The 17,719-nt window shown below is 41.9% G+C and overlaps 1 protein-coding gene across 1 annotated transcript; it reads right to left on the bottom strand.

Annotated features, from left to right (window-relative positions):
• Nucleotides 1–1,065: 1,065 nt before the first annotated feature.
• Nucleotides 1,066–17,178, bottom strand: LOC120916169 (B-cell receptor CD22-like). The gene is made up of 6 exons (XM_040326990.1): nucleotides 17,145–17,178; nucleotides 14,148–14,483; nucleotides 10,794–11,096; nucleotides 6,648–6,920; nucleotides 5,397–5,669; nucleotides 1,066–1,163 (listed from the first exon to the last, which is right to left on the bottom strand). The coding sequence occupies exons 1-6, from the start codon at nucleotides 17,170–17,172 to the stop codon at nucleotides 1,066–1,068; spliced, it is 1,311 nt and encodes a 436-aa protein (XP_040182924.1). The 5' UTR covers nucleotides 17,173–17,178.
• Between the last annotated feature and the right edge of the window lie 541 nt (nucleotides 17,179–17,719).

Genomic DNA, 17,719 nt, shown 5'->3' with positions numbered 1-17,719 from the left:
ATAACGCAAACCTCGGTTTTATTTTTTTCCTTAGTGCTCTTCCTATAGAGGTTTAGAAATATACAACGGAATGGTATGTGTAACTTGTAGAAACATCATATTTATTTATATACAGTATAATAAATTAAACTTTAGGTACAATTCGTCATTCTTGTTTTCAGCCTTCTGGTCCACACTGCCTATCATTGTATTTTTGTACACATGCCTCCTAACCTTTTATTCCCATAACTTTAAAGGCATTTAATAGGTAAGATGTGCAACAATATTTAGGTTTATTTCTATCACAATCTTTATTCTTTGACTGAACCAAGCAAATAAATAAATTAAAAAAAGAAGACATGATTGCTTATTTTCGGCTTTAGTTCATCCCTGCGTACTTTGTAAAATAACAAATAGTGTAACCCCATTACTTCAACGTAGATCAGTGGTTCTCAACCTGGGGGTCGGGACCCCCTCTGGGGTCGAATGATGATTTGCCAGGTGTCACCGAATCCTGGGCTGTTCCTGAAGCCTGCATCACTCTCCCAGCCTTTTTGGGCCACCCAGCAGGGCTGTCCCTGGAGCTTGTAGACGCCCAGCTGGGCTGTTCCTGGAGCTCGCAGCTGTCTACTCAGCCTCTTCGCATTTCAGTTCACAGCATGGCTGGGGAGCAAAGACTAGAGGTCAGCTGACTGGTGAGGAATGTGAAGTGGGAGGGGCTGGAGGAGACCCTATTTTCTGATTTCGGCATATGTGTCACTGCTACGAGACACCACAAAGTCGGAAACAAAGTGAAGCCGGTGACGCAGTGAGTGACACTACCTGTGATTATAGTTGCCATTAAAAGGACTCGGGGAGCACTAAATATCTGTGGGTTAGGGGCGTAAATGACTTGCCTTGCCTTGGGTGCTGACAACCCACGCTAAGAAAATTATTTTACTGTTGGGGGTCCCCACAACTTGGGAAATTTTATCAAGGGGTCACGGCACTAGAAGGTTGAGAATCACTGACGTAGATGTTTCTTTGAGGTAGCTTCTGATTGGTTATCACAGTAATAAAGGTCAATGTTTCAGCAATAATAATGGCTTACCTGCCACCCAACAGAAGTTTAAGTGTAACGCCAACCAACAAGAGGGCAGCAAGTCCGACTCCACCAGTAATCACAAGATACTTTGTAATATCCACTGCAGTAAAAGATATAAATGCAGCTATTTAATTAAATGGGAATTCTTCACTGTGTATTCTACTGAATCCTAAATACAAAATGCTAAGTAATTAAAGCATAATTAATTAAACAAAAAATGGTACACTACACTAATGTGTTGAGGTATTTGGCAGACAATGATGTTGCAATAAAAGTATTGCTCCTAGGAGATCCCAACTAATTAAGCCTACTTCCAGGGTTGGGTTTTAATGCATAATAATAATAATTTGCTCTCATAACTTCTCAATGATTTAATGGGAGCTTCTCAGTAGCGAAGATAAATAAAGAGTTATAGTACCATCATCCTAAACATAGGTTTGAATAGAGATAGGGTTTGTTGGGACCCCAGAGGCCCAAAAAAGCCAAGGAGGTAGGTAGGGGCAAGGGGACTATAGCGCTACTAGGTAAGGAAGTTAGGAGGAGAATTGTAATAGAGGTAAAAAATGAATCAATTTATTGAAAATAACATCAAAAACAGGAAATACACAATGTTGTAAAAATACATCAGTAGCAATATTAAATAGACGTATTATACAACCAGCCAACTCATCACAAGCAATGCTGGCTGGTCGTATAATACGTCTATTTTATATTGCTGCTGATGTATTTTTACAACATCGTGTATTTCCTGTTTTTTATGTTATTTTCAATAAATTGATTCATTTTTTACCTCTATTACAATTCTCCTCCTAACTTCCTTACCTAGTAGCGCTATAGTCCCCTTGCCCCTACCTACCTCCTTGGCTTTTTTGGGCCTCTGGGGTCCCAACAAACCCTATCTCTATTCAAACTCATAACTTCTCAAGAAGAATTCCAATCTGGGGGGAAGATATTATACTTTAATTAAATAATTTTTCTGTTCACAGATATGGCAGAAGCCCCTGAGCTACAAGTCGATTCAACTAACTTAACCTACTCCCAGGGTTGGGTCTTAATACACATAAATAATTTGGCCTCATAACTTCTCAAGAAGAATTCCAATCTGGGGGCAGATTTATTGTAATGTTATTGACTCAAAATCGAAAGTATTCCAACGTTTAAAATACTTATGAACTCCCCATGGGCAAGCCACATGCTTTTTTAAAGTATCAAATCAAGGTTTTGCCCTTTTCATGCTGCTCTCATGTTAGTCATATCTTTCTCTATCCAGTGTTGAAATCTAACTTTTATAATAGCACCTTCCAGCTGCCACAACCACCGCCGAGATAACAGTGTTATAGATCCTCAACAAAGGGCCAGATTAACGTACTTGCGCTGCGGCGTAACGTATGTCATTTACTTTACACCGCCGCAAGTTTTAAGCGTAAGTGCTTGATTCACAAAGTACTTGCCTGTAAACTTGCGGCGGCGTAACGTAAATCCGTCCGGCGCAAGCCCGCCTAATTCAAATGGGACGTGCACCATTTAAATTAGGCGCGTTCCCGCGCAGAACGTTCTGCGCATGCTCCGTTAGGAAATTTCCCGCCGTGCTTTGTGCAAAATTACGGTGCCCCGATGTGTTTTTTGAACGGCGACGTGCGTTACGTCCTTTCGTATTCCCGGATGTCTTGCGCAAAAAAAAAATAATTAAAATTCGACGCGGGAACGACGGCCATACTTTAACATGGGCTGTCTAATATTACACCACCTAAATAGCAAGTGCAACTTTACGACGGGAAAAACCGACTAGCGACGACGTAAGAGAATGCGACGAACGCGCGTACCTTCGTGGATCGCCGTAAACAGCTAATTTGCATACCCGACGCGGAAAACGACGCGAACTCCACCCAGCGGTCGCCGAAGTATTGCATCCTAAGATCCGAAGGTGTACAAAGCCGTACGCCTGTCGGATCTTAGCCAAATGCCGTCGGATCTTTGTTTGCGAATTACAAATAAAGATACGACGCGGCAAATTTGAAAGTACGCCGGAGTATCAGCAGATACTCTGGCGAATTTTTTCTGTGAATCTGGCCCAATGTCTCCATAATTAGAATGTTCAAGTAACTGGTGAGTTTCTCTATGACAGAATGCCACCATCGTGACTTCTATTATGGGGGATTCGGAGACATGTACTTCTGGGTTGAAAACTATTGATTGAAGTCTCAAGTGATATATTGAGTTGGTTGATGATTTAAGTAAATACTAGTTCCCATCCAAAACTGAAATATCAGTCTTGGCCTTAATTTTTTCCTCTAAATATTTGGTTATTCCATTTAAACATAAATTTACAAATTATACACAGTAACAAGGTTATAAGAACAGTAGCACATACTGATAAATTGATGTAAAGTAAACTAATCCCCTTATTTTATTGTAACCGCGACAGTTTATCCTGTTTATCCTATAACCTAAACAGTTTTGTCCTGAACCTTCAGGTTGAATAAACCCTAATTTTATTGGGTAGTAAAATTATATAAAAATGTATAAGAAATAGTGCAGCGCAAAATAAATCCAATTAAACGAAAGTTCAAAACACAGTTGTTATACCGATAACAAAATAATCATTAATGGTGCATAAATAATGCAAAAATCAGTCCAAAAAGTGACAAATGCCAAAGTAATAGGGTGACAACCACTCCAAATCTTCACCGGTGACTTTATCTTTAAATAAGTGATCCCTCCACCGTTAAGAATGGCTACTCTCACCTTAAGGTATGGACCCCTGTTTTACCAGGCAGTCATACCAGCAGAAATTGATAGACAGATTGGTGCAATATGTGGATAGCAAACTTCTTAGGCTCGGCAGCATTGAGATCGAGGATAAGAGAAAAAACAGATCTAAGTGCTCTCTGCTTTAAAAACGGCTTAGGTTTATTAAAAAGGCATTAACAGGCTACTCACATTAGCCCGAAAGGCAAAACGGCAGAAAGGATATACACACAACATGTGTCTTCACAGAGATGGCAGCAAGCGACTTCAGGCTCCTTCCCCCATACGCGTTACGTTGTAGCAACTTCCTCAGTGGGGCGGGGCCTTGTACATCACTAGCCTGCCTTAGTGTAGTCTGTGGTCGTCTGAGGAGAACTCACAAAGACGACGTAATTACGCCAGCAAAAAACGTTCAGTCAGAACGACGCGAACAACTTTATTGTTCACGCAAAGTGATTTAGACACAAACGACGGTTCTCTAATTCCCAAAGACAAACCAAAAAATGTTATCAATACAAACATAGGGATCATCAGTATTTCTACTAACTAAGCCAAAATTTGCATGTGTTAATAAAAGACCTTACTCTTAAAGAGAAGGTTCACCCTAAAAAAATTATCTACCATCCCATCCAGCATACTTGCGTCAGCTACAGTGTGCTTTCTTTTTTTTTTTTTTCGCTGTACTTACAGTTTAATCGTTGATTTTCTTTTCTTCTTCCCGCGGGGGAATAGGCGTTCCTATGAAGGGGCGTAGATGATTGACGTGCGGCTACAGCGTGTCGCGCTTTCCGAGAATAGCCGGACTAGGACTCGGCTCTTCACGGCGCTATACGGCGCCTGCGCACAGACTAGGAGCTGACTGTGCAGGCGCTGTATATATAGCCGAGTCCTAGGTTGGCTATTTTCGGAAAGCGTGACGTGCCTTAGCCGCACGTCAATCATCTACGCCCCTTCATAGGAACGCCTATTCCCCGCGGGAAGAAGAAAAGAAAATCAACGATTAAACGGTAAGTACAGCAAAAAAAAAAAAAAAAGCATACTGTAGCTGACGCAAGTATGCTGGATGGAATGGTAGATAATTTTTTTAGGGTGAACCTCCTCTTTAAGAGGTAATGAATATCGCCATCTTGTGGGCAAATTCAGAAATTACCACCCAAAACAATTAATTACCGATTCACTTGATGCCATCTCTGAAAGAACAATACAACAATATTTTATAAAACAATTGTATATTTACATATAACAATAAATATCACAACCTGTAAAACTATTAAAATATAAATACATAAAATATGTACAATAATATAAATATATATATTAAATAAAATTAGAATAAACATAAAAAATATATATATTTGTTAAAGAAATCCTGAGAATTACTAAAACTATTTATCCGAAATAAAACAATTAAGATCGAACTGGACATTGAGTCCTTCAGGGGCAAGAACTTTAGCCTCTACGATACAGTAGAATTATTTAATATGTTTTATTCCTCTCATGGGTACCTGTCCTTATACAATGCAAAGTGATATTTGTAAATAGTTTTTCTTTTTTGCGTAGGGTCTTTTTATAGAGTTGTACTTACAATAAACCGGAAGAAGCAGTTCTTCAGAGCCCACTTTGTTTTCAGAGTAGCATGTAACGGCAGTCAAAGAGGATGCCGGTCCCTTTAACAGACTCTTTGTCACGTGATCAGAAAAAAAGGTTGTGACCTCATATCCTTCTTCTGACTTGGTTATGCTGGAGTTCATCAAGCGCCACATAAGAAAAGGTGGCGGATTGGCTTTCACTATACACATGCATTCCATAATCATAAAGGTTGGTCGACAGTATGACTGTGGACTGATTTGTGGCTTATCTAAAAATAAGAATAGTAGAGTGATTATGAAGTAAGACATCCTTTAAATGTTATAGAGCTCCTGCTAGAGTTTTTGGAATGTTTTTTTTTCTTTCTGAGGGGCACACAGCATAATACTAATGATGAACCTAGATGATGCCTACACAAAGATGATTCTGGCCTTCTAAAAAAAAAAGTTTGGTAATCTCAGGGAGAGGTAATAGATACCTCTTAGTATTACATGTGCCCATTAATTAGCATGGATAGACAACATCAAAAAATACATCTGATGCTAGGTCTACTTTAAAGCCCCAATTCAGTCTTGGGTTGGGTGGAGAAGTTTTATAGTCACTGACTGGTATTTATTGCTGAGTGTAATACTGTAGGTCAAGAGAGCACCAAATGAAAAATCCTTGGGAAGCCAAAGTCTTTATCATTCAACTGGTTATAAGAAGCAGGCAAACGACAACCAACGTGTTTCGGGGATCACATGGTTCCCCCTTCACCAGGGCTGGGTGAAATGGTAGAATGTTTAATGTACTAAAACAATACTCCAAAGCAGAGTGATCTGCAGGCAACGAATGTTATAAACTACAGTCAGGCCCCGTACACACGTCTGAGAAACTCGACGGGCAAAACACATCATTTTGCTAGTCGAGTTCCTTGTGAAGCCGCCGAGGATCTCGGCAAGCCAAGTTTCCCCATTGACTAACGAGGAAATAGAGAACATGTTCTCTATTTGGCTCGACGAGTTCCTCGTCGGTTTCCTCGGCCAAAAGTGTACACACGACCGGTTTCCTTGGCAGAATATGGCTCCCATCGAGTTTCTGGCTGAATTCTGCCGAGAAACTCGGTCGTGTGTACGGGGCCTCAGTGTTGGTGTTCACAGTAGACATGGACATAGAAGTGGCTCTTTTGTAGCTAACCAAGTGTAATGGATCATTTATTATTCAGTCTTTTATAGTCAGATGTATTATTACAAACAAAATCAAAACTTACATGTAATATTGAGTTCGGCTGCTGGAGAGGTCTGAATTCCAATTGTGTTCTGAGCTGTACAGTACACTGATCTCATGTTCGACTTGATATTTGATAATAGGATTGTAGTTTGATTTCCTGTTAGAGATATTAGTGTGCCGTCATTTGTTAACCCATTCCAGATATATTGGAAGACTTCAGGATTGCTTTGACTGGAACACCGTACAGAAACATTTTCCCCTTCTCTAATTTCACCCGCGTTAATAATTGTCACGGTGGTATTTTTGGGAGAATCTAGTATATAAATAAAATATAATACAGGTGACAGATAAGTAGATATATACAAATAGACCTGTACTCAATAATAAAGCCAGCCTCTTTATAATGGATACATTAGTGCAGGTCTGCATTTATTAACTCCTTGGTACCAGCAGTACACATATATGTGGCTTCACCGCAGGTGGGCCTTAACGCTGAGTGGCTGCATATATGCAGCCCTGCGCAAACTACTTTCTGTGCTGAGGTCATGCTCCCTGTACGCTCCCAGCATGGTAGCCAGTGGGGAACGGTAAGCTCCCGATGCATACTTGCGATCAGGAGCATTCCAATCATGTGACTGCTGTGACAGGCAATCACAGCAGTCACACGACCCAAATTCCCACCTCCTTAGAACTCTTAAAGGGCAAGGAAGCAGTTGGCGCCAAAGGGGATCATGCTGGTATCGGGAAAGGGAAGCTTATACGGCAGATATACTCCTCAAGAGTACGGGGTCTGTGGCAGTGGTGGGATTGTGCTTCCTTGCTGTGGTCACAAACCACCACTAGGAGCCAAGATTGGGATAGCAGCCTTTGGTTGCCCCAGCTTACATATGGCTCTGGCATCAAAGTCTGAGGGGGTCCTGCAGATCGCTCTTTCAGTATACCCCAGCACTGTGTCTGCATATCAATACCTGGAGCTCAGGCAGCAGATTCAGATGGAGCTCTGGACTGGAGCCCTCCAGGTTGCTGGTATACACCAGGGTAAGTGCTTTCCAACCTCAGGAGAATGGGCCAGTGACCAACGGGAGTTGCAGATGCCATTACTGGGAGAGTGGTACCAGGAGCAATGTGTGTCTGAGTTAGACAGGCTGGGCCAGCAGGAGATAGAGCTGGACAACCGATATCGGGCTCTGAAATGACACAGGGAGCAGGAATACTTAGAAGAGACAACAGAATACTCTCTGGAGGAATATGACTTTGGTGGCCCTGGATTGCTGTGGGAGAGCCTTACAGATGGTTTTGTGTTTGGTAAAGAAGGGGAAGCTACTATTGGGTCTCCTTTTGTGTTAGTCCCCTGCCAAAAGGGGAGATATATGATGAAAAGGCAAGATAAATTTATATGGTGGACATACTCCTCAGGAGTATGGGGTCCGTCACACTTGGATTTGACTTGGTATCAGCCTCCACAGTCCCTGAAACGCAGAGCTCAAACTGAGATAGGGAGAAGTGCAAGGAGCCAACCAGTTCAGCTGCAGCTTGCATGTGCTAACAAGGAACATGCTGATGGCGGTATACTACAGAGCGAGTCATAGGCTGGAAAAAATGGAAAAGTAGCGCTTGAACCCTAAGGATAGCAGTCATAGTAGTAATTTGACAGGCTATCTGCATTCTGGGTTGTAAGCCAAAGAATTTTCACTGCTTCCTTGGTGTGAAACTGGTAAATGGAATGAATTTGAGATTGAAGTGCCGCGCCAAGAGTTTGTTATACAAACATAAATTTATTACAGTAGGAGATCAAATAAAATACTTTGTCACAGAGGCAACACATTCGGGAGGCAAACATTTCCCCTTTCTTTAGGGCTTTAGAGATACAACAAAAATATATCTATATATACATATGCAAAATTTATAAAAATCACACTTTGAAAAGATAATATCATAGATATGTTTAAAATGAGTAATAATTATATAAAACACGTTATAACAGAATAACCAAAAATACACTGAGATAAGGATCTATATGCAAAAAAATGTGCTTATGGAAAAGCTACTAGCACAATTTCTCCCCACTGACACCAATGGAGGGGCACAATTCCTCCCAATGACACTAAAATGGGGCAGAATTCAACCCACTGACAATAAATATGGGGCATTGTTTTTTCCCACTGATGTCAGGACCTTGTCTACTCCCTATGGCCATAGTTCGCCCCCACTAAAAGCCGGAGGATAGTAAACAAAGTTACATTCAAAGCTTGGAAGTATATCAGAATAACAAGGGCTCGGCTCAAGCCCACCTGGTGTGATACAAGCTACAAAGAGAGCAATGGCTGCCAGGATGATTGATGACAAAGATCAAAAGATCAACAAGCTTCTGGAGATGATACATGGATAATACCTAGAGGCCAATACGGCAAGATGGTCAGTAATATAATCTAGTGACAAGGACTACCTCTTGGCAATATCTATTGGACAGGAGGCAAGTGGGGGTGGTTACAAGTGGGTTATGAATGCTTGAGTAAAAAAGGGCACACAAAAAGAGAAATAGCCCCTTTTCTCTTTCGCTCCTGGCCTGCTTGTGAGAAATTCATGGATACTGGCTTGGGCCTACGCCATGAGGCTCAGGCCCTCTTTTGCCATCCAGAGCCCAGCTGATGAGTCTGTGTCTAGAGGACTGTGATAAGTATTTTTGATATTTTGCTGTTTAGTGTGTGATGTTAGCATATTCCTATTTTCTTGGGAAATACATAATATTGTTTTACTAAGCTGACATATCTGTTTACTAACTTTACATTATTGTGCTTTTCAGAGTCTTAATAGACTAGCTAATATAGGCTTAGGCAAGTTAATACATGTATGCACTAGAAAGAGGGAATCCATAAACACCGTTCGGAAGAATAGTTATAAAGTTTATATTGATTGTATATTATTGCAAGAAGTGAAAACAAGCATAAGAATAAACAAAAAAGTTGGTGCAGATCCAATAAGAAAAGTGCTTCTCCTACAAGACAAATATCCACGGTGAACCAGCAATCTTAGATCTCTGTGATCAAATAATGTAGCATGATCTCACATGGCTCTTCGCCAATATAAAACCTTGTGTTCTCCACTTATTAACACTCTGAGGCCCCGTACACACGGTCGGACAAAACTGATGAGAATGGACCGAGGTTCAGTTTCATCGGTCCAAACCGACCGTGTGTATAGCCCATCGGTCTGTTTTCCTTCGGTCCAAAATTTTAAAACATGCTTCAAAACCGAACCGATGGACCGCTGCCCGATCGGTCCAAACCGATGGTTAGTACAGAAAAGCATAGGTTCAAAACCTGCGCATGCTCAAAATCAAGTCGACGCATGCTTGGAAGCATTGAACTTCGTTTTATTCAGCACGTCGTGTGTTTGACGTCACCGCGTTCTGACCCGATCGGTTTTTGGAACGATGGTGTGTACGCACATTAGTCCATCAGGCCACTTCAGCGGTGAACCAATGAAAACGGTCCGTCGGACCATTTTCATCGGTTTGGAACGACCGTGTGTACGGGGCCTGAGGCTTACCAGAGGGTATGTGACTCTTGTGTTAAAAATAAGACAATGCTTTATTGGAATAACTGTGAGATTACACTCCACAACTCACATCACCATCTTTCCTCCAGATCCGAGTCAACATAGAGGGTAGTATAAAAAAAGAGCAAACAAACCCCACATAATATAGAATCCGCATGTATCAGCTTTATTAAAATGGTTAGAAACATGTACATACTGTATATGGGCTGTATACAGCATCCTATAGAAAAACCACAGCTCCCAGAATTTCAAGTATCCAAACGTGCATACTCGGTGACATCACAACCTCCAGCTCCAACGCATTTTGTCAAATAGGACGTCATCGTAGGCATGGAGATCTAAGATTGTTGGTTCACCATTGATGTTTGTCTTGTATGCAAAGCAATTTTAAAATTAGATCTGGACTGACTTTTTTAAATTTTATGTTTGTTTTCACTTTCATTTTGCTTATGAACAATCTGGTAATTTATACTTACATGAGGAATATGGATATTGCGAAAATATGAAAAACATTCCCCCTGCAACCATTTTTTTTAAATATAATTTTACACAATTTTGATTTTTTTTTTATCTGTATCTCATTTGTTTATAAAAGCAGTTAAATAATTATAATAAAAAAAAAACTCACACAAGACATTCATCGTATAGCTCCTGCTCCAGGGACTTGCTTGGTCCCTTTTATACTTTGTCTGACAGTGCACAGTGAGCCCATGATGACTGACAGATGCTGTGAATATTTGGGTAGATAAAAACTGCCAGATGCCATTGTCAAGGTCCACTGTCTTTGGTGAGATCTCTCCCAATACGTTATTCCAATCTAAGGATGGTGGTCTCATATTACATGTATGGTTTGTCATGCAGGTCATTATCATTGTGTCTCCTTCCATGATATTCTCAGAACTGACTTGTAGCTCAGGGGCTTCTGCCATATCTATGAACAGAAACATTATTTAAGTAAAGTATAATTAAACCCAAGAATTTTTTTTTATGTATTTCCGCAGATTTTATATGTGGTGACTGCATTCGTTTTTTATTTCAAGTTTTTGTTTTCCTTTATTTTCATCGTATTATCCCTTCCAGTGGCACACTTCTTGTATCTGGATAAAGGACAATCCGCAACTCCATACATGCTCTTTAAATCAGTCCAAATGTATTGTATCTCCATAAAGATAAAAGTACAGCAGAGGTAGACGCGTTAGATGGTAAACACGTTTCAGCCACAACGGCCTTGTTCACAACCTACACTTCTTGTATCTAGTGTATAGCTGTCTTGTCACCCTAGAATTAAATTTATTTTAGGATTAGGATTTTTTTAGAATTAGAAAATATCTCCTCTTCTCCTCTCCTTAACACAAGGGGATGTGTTATGTAGTCCACAGAGAAAACTGGGAGCGATGTTAACTATTAAAAGTCAGCAGAGACAGAGAGCACGGAAGACTCACTGTATTTTTGACAGGATCAACAGGTATATTTTATACACTTATCAAACAGATACAACTGTGATGGATCTTGAAAACACCTGCTTGGCACCTCCACCAGACCTGTGTCTCCTGTCCTCCAAACGCACCCACAGCCTGCAGATTTGCCATAACCAGCCCTTAACCCCTTAATCAGGAGACAAGCCCCACATGTGTTGAGGGTTAAACATGCAGAGCATAAACTGTTTATTAAATACAAAACATACACATTTAAACACAGTTAGGGACACTCCCCTTAGCCTTGCCATAGAGGGGGTAGGGGACAAGGAAGAACCAATGGGAACTCAGCACTTAGCCCCCAAGTTATGCACTTGGGGGCTAAGAATATGCATGCATCATACATACTAGGGGGAGTACAACTGGGGGGATCCATAGTGGAGAAGGATCTGGGGGTCTTGGTAGATCATAAGCTCAATAATTTCATGCAATGCCAAGCTGCGGTTTCCAAAGCGAGCAAAGTCCTTTCTTGTATAAGAGAGGTATGGACTCTAGAGACAGAGATATAATTTTGCCCCTGTACAAATCATTAGTAAGACCTCATCTGGAATATGCAGTCCAGTTTTGGGCACCAGTTCTCAAAAAGGATATCGGAGAACTGGAGAAAGTGCAGAGAAGGGCAACCAAACTGATAAGAGGCATGGAGGAGATTAGCTATGAGGAAAGACTAGAAGAACTAAATTTATTCACTCTTGAGAAGAGGAGAATAAGGGGGGATATGATCAACATGTACAAATATATAAGGGGTCCATATAGTGAACTTGGTGTTGAGTTATTCACTTTAGGGTCAACACTGAGGACAAGGGGGCTCTCTTCCTCATCTAGAGGAAAATAGATTTCATCTCCAAATACGGAAAGGTTTCTTCACAGTAAGAGCTGTGAAAATGTGGAACAGACTCCCTCCAGAGGTGGTTCTGGCCAGCTCAGTAGATTGCTTTAAGAAAGGCCTGGATTCTTTCCTAAATGTACATAATATAACTGAGTACTAAGATTTGAAGGTAAAGTTGATCCAGGGTAAATCCGATTGCCTCTTGGGGGACCAGGAAGGAATTTTTCCCCTGCTGTAGCAAATTGTATCATGCTCTGCTGGGGTTTTTTGCCTTCCTCTGGATCAACTGTTGGTATGGAGTTGGGTGTATGGGATTGTACTGTGTTTTTTTATTTTGTTTGTTTATTTTTAGGGATTATGATAAGCAGGCAGCCCCTCCTTAAACATCACCTGCTGGGAGGTGCCTCCAGATCTTTTGTCTACGTGCCATGATCCAACACAATTAAACACAGCAACAAGATGGGGGAGAAAGGATGTAGCATTACATTACATTACATTATCTCAATGCCATTTTGTCTCCAAGTCTCTCAGTCTCTTCTGGGCCATAGTCTGTGGGTAGTAAGCCAACCCACTGCCCCCTCCAAAACACACAGTGACAGTGGGTTCTGTCACAATAACAAAATATTTGTAATCATATTTTCAACTGACCGAAATGGAGCACATACGAGAAGCCTTTGGCCTACAGCATCCTAAGTAACTCTAGCTCAGCCACCTCTTTGCTTCAGACCTGGAGGATTTGTTTTTGTTTTAAAGAGACTCTTTTAAGGCAAGTCATTAATGATACAAATTTCTCTCCTTCCACTAGGAAGGAGAGAAAATTGCTTGATTCCCTTATCAACACACTCAGTATTAATGAAGAAATCCCTCCCGAAGTGCTGTTGTGTTCTGCTGGTGGGCATGTGGAGCCTTCCCTGATAGCAGAACACAATAATCACAGCTAGCGGCTATAGCCATCTGACATGCTGCTTGTATTGAAGTTAATTGACAGATTGACTTTAGTACAACCAGCCTGCAAATAGATGGAATGAATCTCAGCCAGTCCCTGTTGAACCGTCCAAGATTTTATCCATCTATAGCCGGCTTAAAGTGATTGTAAAGTCTTGTTTCTTTTTTTCTATTAAAATAATAAACATACTGGTTTTTCCCAGGGCAGCCCGGATCCTCCTCTTTTTAGGCCCCTGGCTGGAGCTCCTGGCCCCTCCATCCTGATGAGTGCCCCCCACAGCAAGCAGCTTGCTATGGGGCTCACCTGAGCAGAGCTGCAGCTCCGTGTATCCATTCAGACACAGAGCCATGGTTCGGTCCTGCCCCCTCTCTCTCTCCCGATTGGCTAACTGAGTTTTATTGACAGCAGCAGAAGCCAATGATGCAGCTGCTGTGTCTCAGCCAGAGGGAGGAGACCCGGAATGGCCAAGGCACTCATGGATATGGCTGGAGAGAGACGGAGCTCAGGTAAGTATTAGGGGGACTGAGGGGGGCGTTTTATCTTAATGCATGGAATGCATTAAGATAAAAAACCTTCTGCCTTTACAATCCCTTTAAGCCAATTTATGTATTTATTTATTTATTAGTTTATTGTTTATTTATCTGTTTGATGATCTTATTTACATATACGCATATAAAACAAAACATTCTCTATAAATAAGATTAGGTAAATATAAAATTAGAAGAGACTTACTTGATACACGTAGGTCAACAGATGAGGAGGAACTATAATTTCTAACACCATAGACCTCTATGCGGAATCGATACACCATGGAATGTGCTCTGGTGATGTCCCTTATCCACAGGGAGCAGTTACCAACTTCAAGGTCATCCGCCAAGGATGTCTGTTTGCTGGGGAAAATTATTTCTTCTGTTGCCTCCTGATACCACAAGATTCGCTTTCTTTTAGATCTTTCTGATGTTGGTAGTGTGTACCAGCATGGAATCACCACACAGTCACCAGATACAGCTCTTATCTGCTTAGGGATGGTCACTGACCAGCCTGTGCTCATGACATAAGGGAGAGCAACTAATAAATAAAACACAATAGAGAGATTATTTAAGAGAATTATGATGGGAGAGGAAGGAGGTAGTAAAGGAGGGTAAGTACTGTAAAACGGAAGAATGGGGTAAAAGGCAAAAGAAAGATGTAATGGGATAAAAAGGGAGGTAAGAAAGAAGAAAGGAGAGGAGTTGGTAGAATAGGTGGGAAGCAGGGATGGACTGGCCATTGGGACTACAGGGAGTTTCCCGGTGGGCCGATGGCTCAGTGGGCCGGCTTCAGTGACAGCGGACCGCTGCCCCCCTCCGCTCCTCTGTCTCTCCCTTCCCACAGAGCTCACCTCCTCTCCCTCCCTGCAGCGCTCACCTGGGGGAAACAGAGAATCAGGGGGAGGACCAGAGGAGCAGGGGGGACGACAGAGGAGCATGGGGGAGGGGACAGACAGCTGACTCAACAGCTATGGCCTGGGAGTTTCTCACTTTTGCCTAATCTTGTCCCATAAGGGGGGGGGGGGACCAAACTGATTCTTTGCCCCGGGAGAAATAATGTCTAGCTTCCCCACTGGTACCGCCTATAAGAGTACCAGTACCAACCATTCTACTCTAATAAAGTAGAACGGCTAGTGAAGGGGGAGAGGGGGCTTGGGTGGCCGGGGGGGGGGGGGGTTTGCGGGAGTTGTCCGGCCGCCATAGGAGAGACATGTCAAAGTGGGCCAGTCTGGATGAAGTCCAGGGCCAAATTTTTGTCCCAGTCCAGCCCTGGTGGGAAGAGGGAAGAATAGGAGAAGAGGAGAGAAGAGGAGAGAAGAGAAGAGAAGAGAAGAGAAGAGAAGAGAAGAGAAGAGAAGAGAGGAGAAGAGAAGAGGAGAGAAGAGAAGAGAAGAGAAGAGAGGAGAAGAGGAGAGAAGAGAAGAGGAGAAGGCTGGGGGAGGTAGGGAAGGGGAACGGGAGACAGGTAAGGTGAGGGTGATGGGAAGGGAATGGGAGGGAATGGAAGGAGAGGAGAGGGAAGGGAAGATAAGGGAAGTTCTGTTAAAAGGAAGAATGTGGTAAAAGGCAAAAGAAAGATGTAATAGGATTAGAAGGGAGGGAAGAAAGGAGAGGAGAGGAGAATGTAGAATAGGAAATGAGAGGAGAAAAGAGGAGAAGGCTGGGGGAGAAAGAGAAGGAAAGAGAAGGGGCGGGGTTGGGAGGGTAAGAAATGGGAGGGAAGGGACAAAGAGGGGAGAGGAGAAACGGGAAGGTAAAGAGAGTGGATAAGAGGTAAGGCGAGGAGAAGGGGGGAGGGGAGAGGAGAAGAGAGGAGAGGAAACGAAAGGAGAGGATAGGAGAATAGAGGAAAGGAAAGGGGAGGGGAGGAGAGGGAATGGAATGGGATAGAATTAAAAGGAAAGGAAAGGGGGGGTGAGGTGGAAGGAGAAGAAAAGAGTAAATAGAAAAAAAATAAGATTTGGTTAAGAAGGCAGGTAAAAAAGGTGGGTAAAGAAAGGCAAGAAGGGAGGGGGTAAAGGGAAAAACAACTGAATGAAGTTATTAAAAAGGTAGAAAGATAAAAAAAGGATACAAACGTGAGAAAAGAAGAGGAAAAGGGAGAACATTTTTATGAAAGGTAATACCTAAACAAAATAATGATAGGTTTAGAATGGCAGAATGGGAAAGGAAAGGAAAGAAAGGGAAAGAATAGGAGTAGAGGAAAAAGATGGAAAGCGTAACAGAAATAGTAAATAATGATATGATTATGGGATAAGGGAAAAATGAAGGTAAAGAAAGGCCTGAAGGTGTTAGGAATGCAGAAGGAGGTAAAAAAGATATAAAGAAGGTAAAAAAGAGGAGACGGCTAAAAGGCAAGGAAATGCATGAAGTGATTACAAAAGAAGAAAGTCCATTGGTTAATTCCTACTGGTTGAGTGCAGTATAACCACATCCAGTCTGTAGGCCATAAATATTTTGCCTTGGGTTTAGGTGGTTTTACCAGGATCATGATCGCAGCTACAGTCATAATCCCAGTATTGTTCTATTCTGATGGTATTACCTTTCAGCTAAAGTGGTAAAAGTCAGGTAAAGGTGATCTGCATGATCACTTTTACAGGTGGTGGACAGGGGCCCCCCTTCTTCTGCCACCGCCACCTTTACCAGGCTCTCCTATCTCACTGTGAAGCCTGGAACCGATGCAAATGGTTGGGTTGCATTCCTTGTGAATAATGGAAGGAACCAAAGTGTAAAAATGTGAACAAGCATGTAAGTCCCACAAGCATTTGTAAATGGTGATAGAACCACACACATGATTACCATGAACCTCAGAGTAAGAGCAATAATTCTAGTGCCAGACCTGTGTAACGCTAAACTGGTAACCTGTAAAGGCCTTTAAAGCATCACCTATAGATAATTCTTAAATATACTCTAGTTTGTTGCCATGGGCGTGCGCATTTTTAAAGTGTGACATGTTTGGTATCTATTTACTCAGCATAACATCATCTTTTTTTAATTTACCAAAAAAAAAAATGGGTTTTGTATTGTGTTTGCAACACCCACAATTTTAATCTCTAGGGCCTTTGCCCTAGAGATTAAAGTAATTTGCAGATTTTTACTTTATGTATGAGATACATTGCAGAATTGGCCTTCGGGTCAAGTAGTAATAACTCATACTATTCAAAACATAACATTTTGTGTATTTTATACTATATGTTACCTTGTAGGAAAAATAAATGTTTCATCATCTTGGGGACCCCTGGAGGAACAGCAAAGCAAAACACTGTGAGAGAAGTTTTCATAAAAAAATATTATAACAAAAACAATGGCAAAACTGGAAAATATAATTATATATATATATATACTACTTTGACTCAGCAGACAGCAGGGGAAATGCTGTACCCCTGCAGAAAGACCTCTGCTTTCACACAGAAAGCAAGGAGACATATTTACAGCATGCTGACATGGTAGAGGCTTTGTGCATTCTGTGTATGAAGGTAAAACACCTTCTGTGTGCAGCAGCCCAGCCCCCCTAATAATTACCTGAGCCATGTGCATGAGAGCCAGGGACTCTCCCTCTTCATTGGCGGAGCCATTGGCTCCCGCTGCTTTCAATCACAGCAAGTGAGCCAAACAGGACAGAGAGGGGGCAGGGCTGAGCCATGGCTCTGTGTGAGCCGAAGTGAGGCTGCTCGGGTGCCCCCATTGCAAGCTGCTTGCTGTGGGGGCATTTGGCAGGAGGGAGGGGCCAGAAGCACCAGTGGTGTACCCAAGAAGAGGAGGATTGGGGCTGTT

This window comes from Rana temporaria, chromosome 10, assembly GCF_905171775.1.
Source record: "Rana temporaria chromosome 10, aRanTem1.1, whole genome shotgun sequence".
Classification (NCBI taxonomy): Eukaryota; Metazoa; Chordata; class Amphibia; order Anura; family Ranidae; genus Rana; species Rana temporaria.
This window is presented reverse-complemented; position numbering and strand designations above follow the sequence as displayed.

Coding starts and splice junctions, on each gene's coding strand:
- LOC120916169 (XM_040326990.1), bottom strand. CDS start 17,172: ATGATGAAACATTTATTTTTCCTACAAG. Junction 14,484..17,144: donor ACATTTATTTTTCCTACAAG/GTAACATATAGT, acceptor TTTATTTATTAG/TTGCTCTCCCTTATGTCATG. Junction 6,921..10,793: donor CTATACGATGAATGTCTTGT/GTGAGTTTTTTT, acceptor TTTATATACTAG/ATTCTCCCAAAAATACCACC.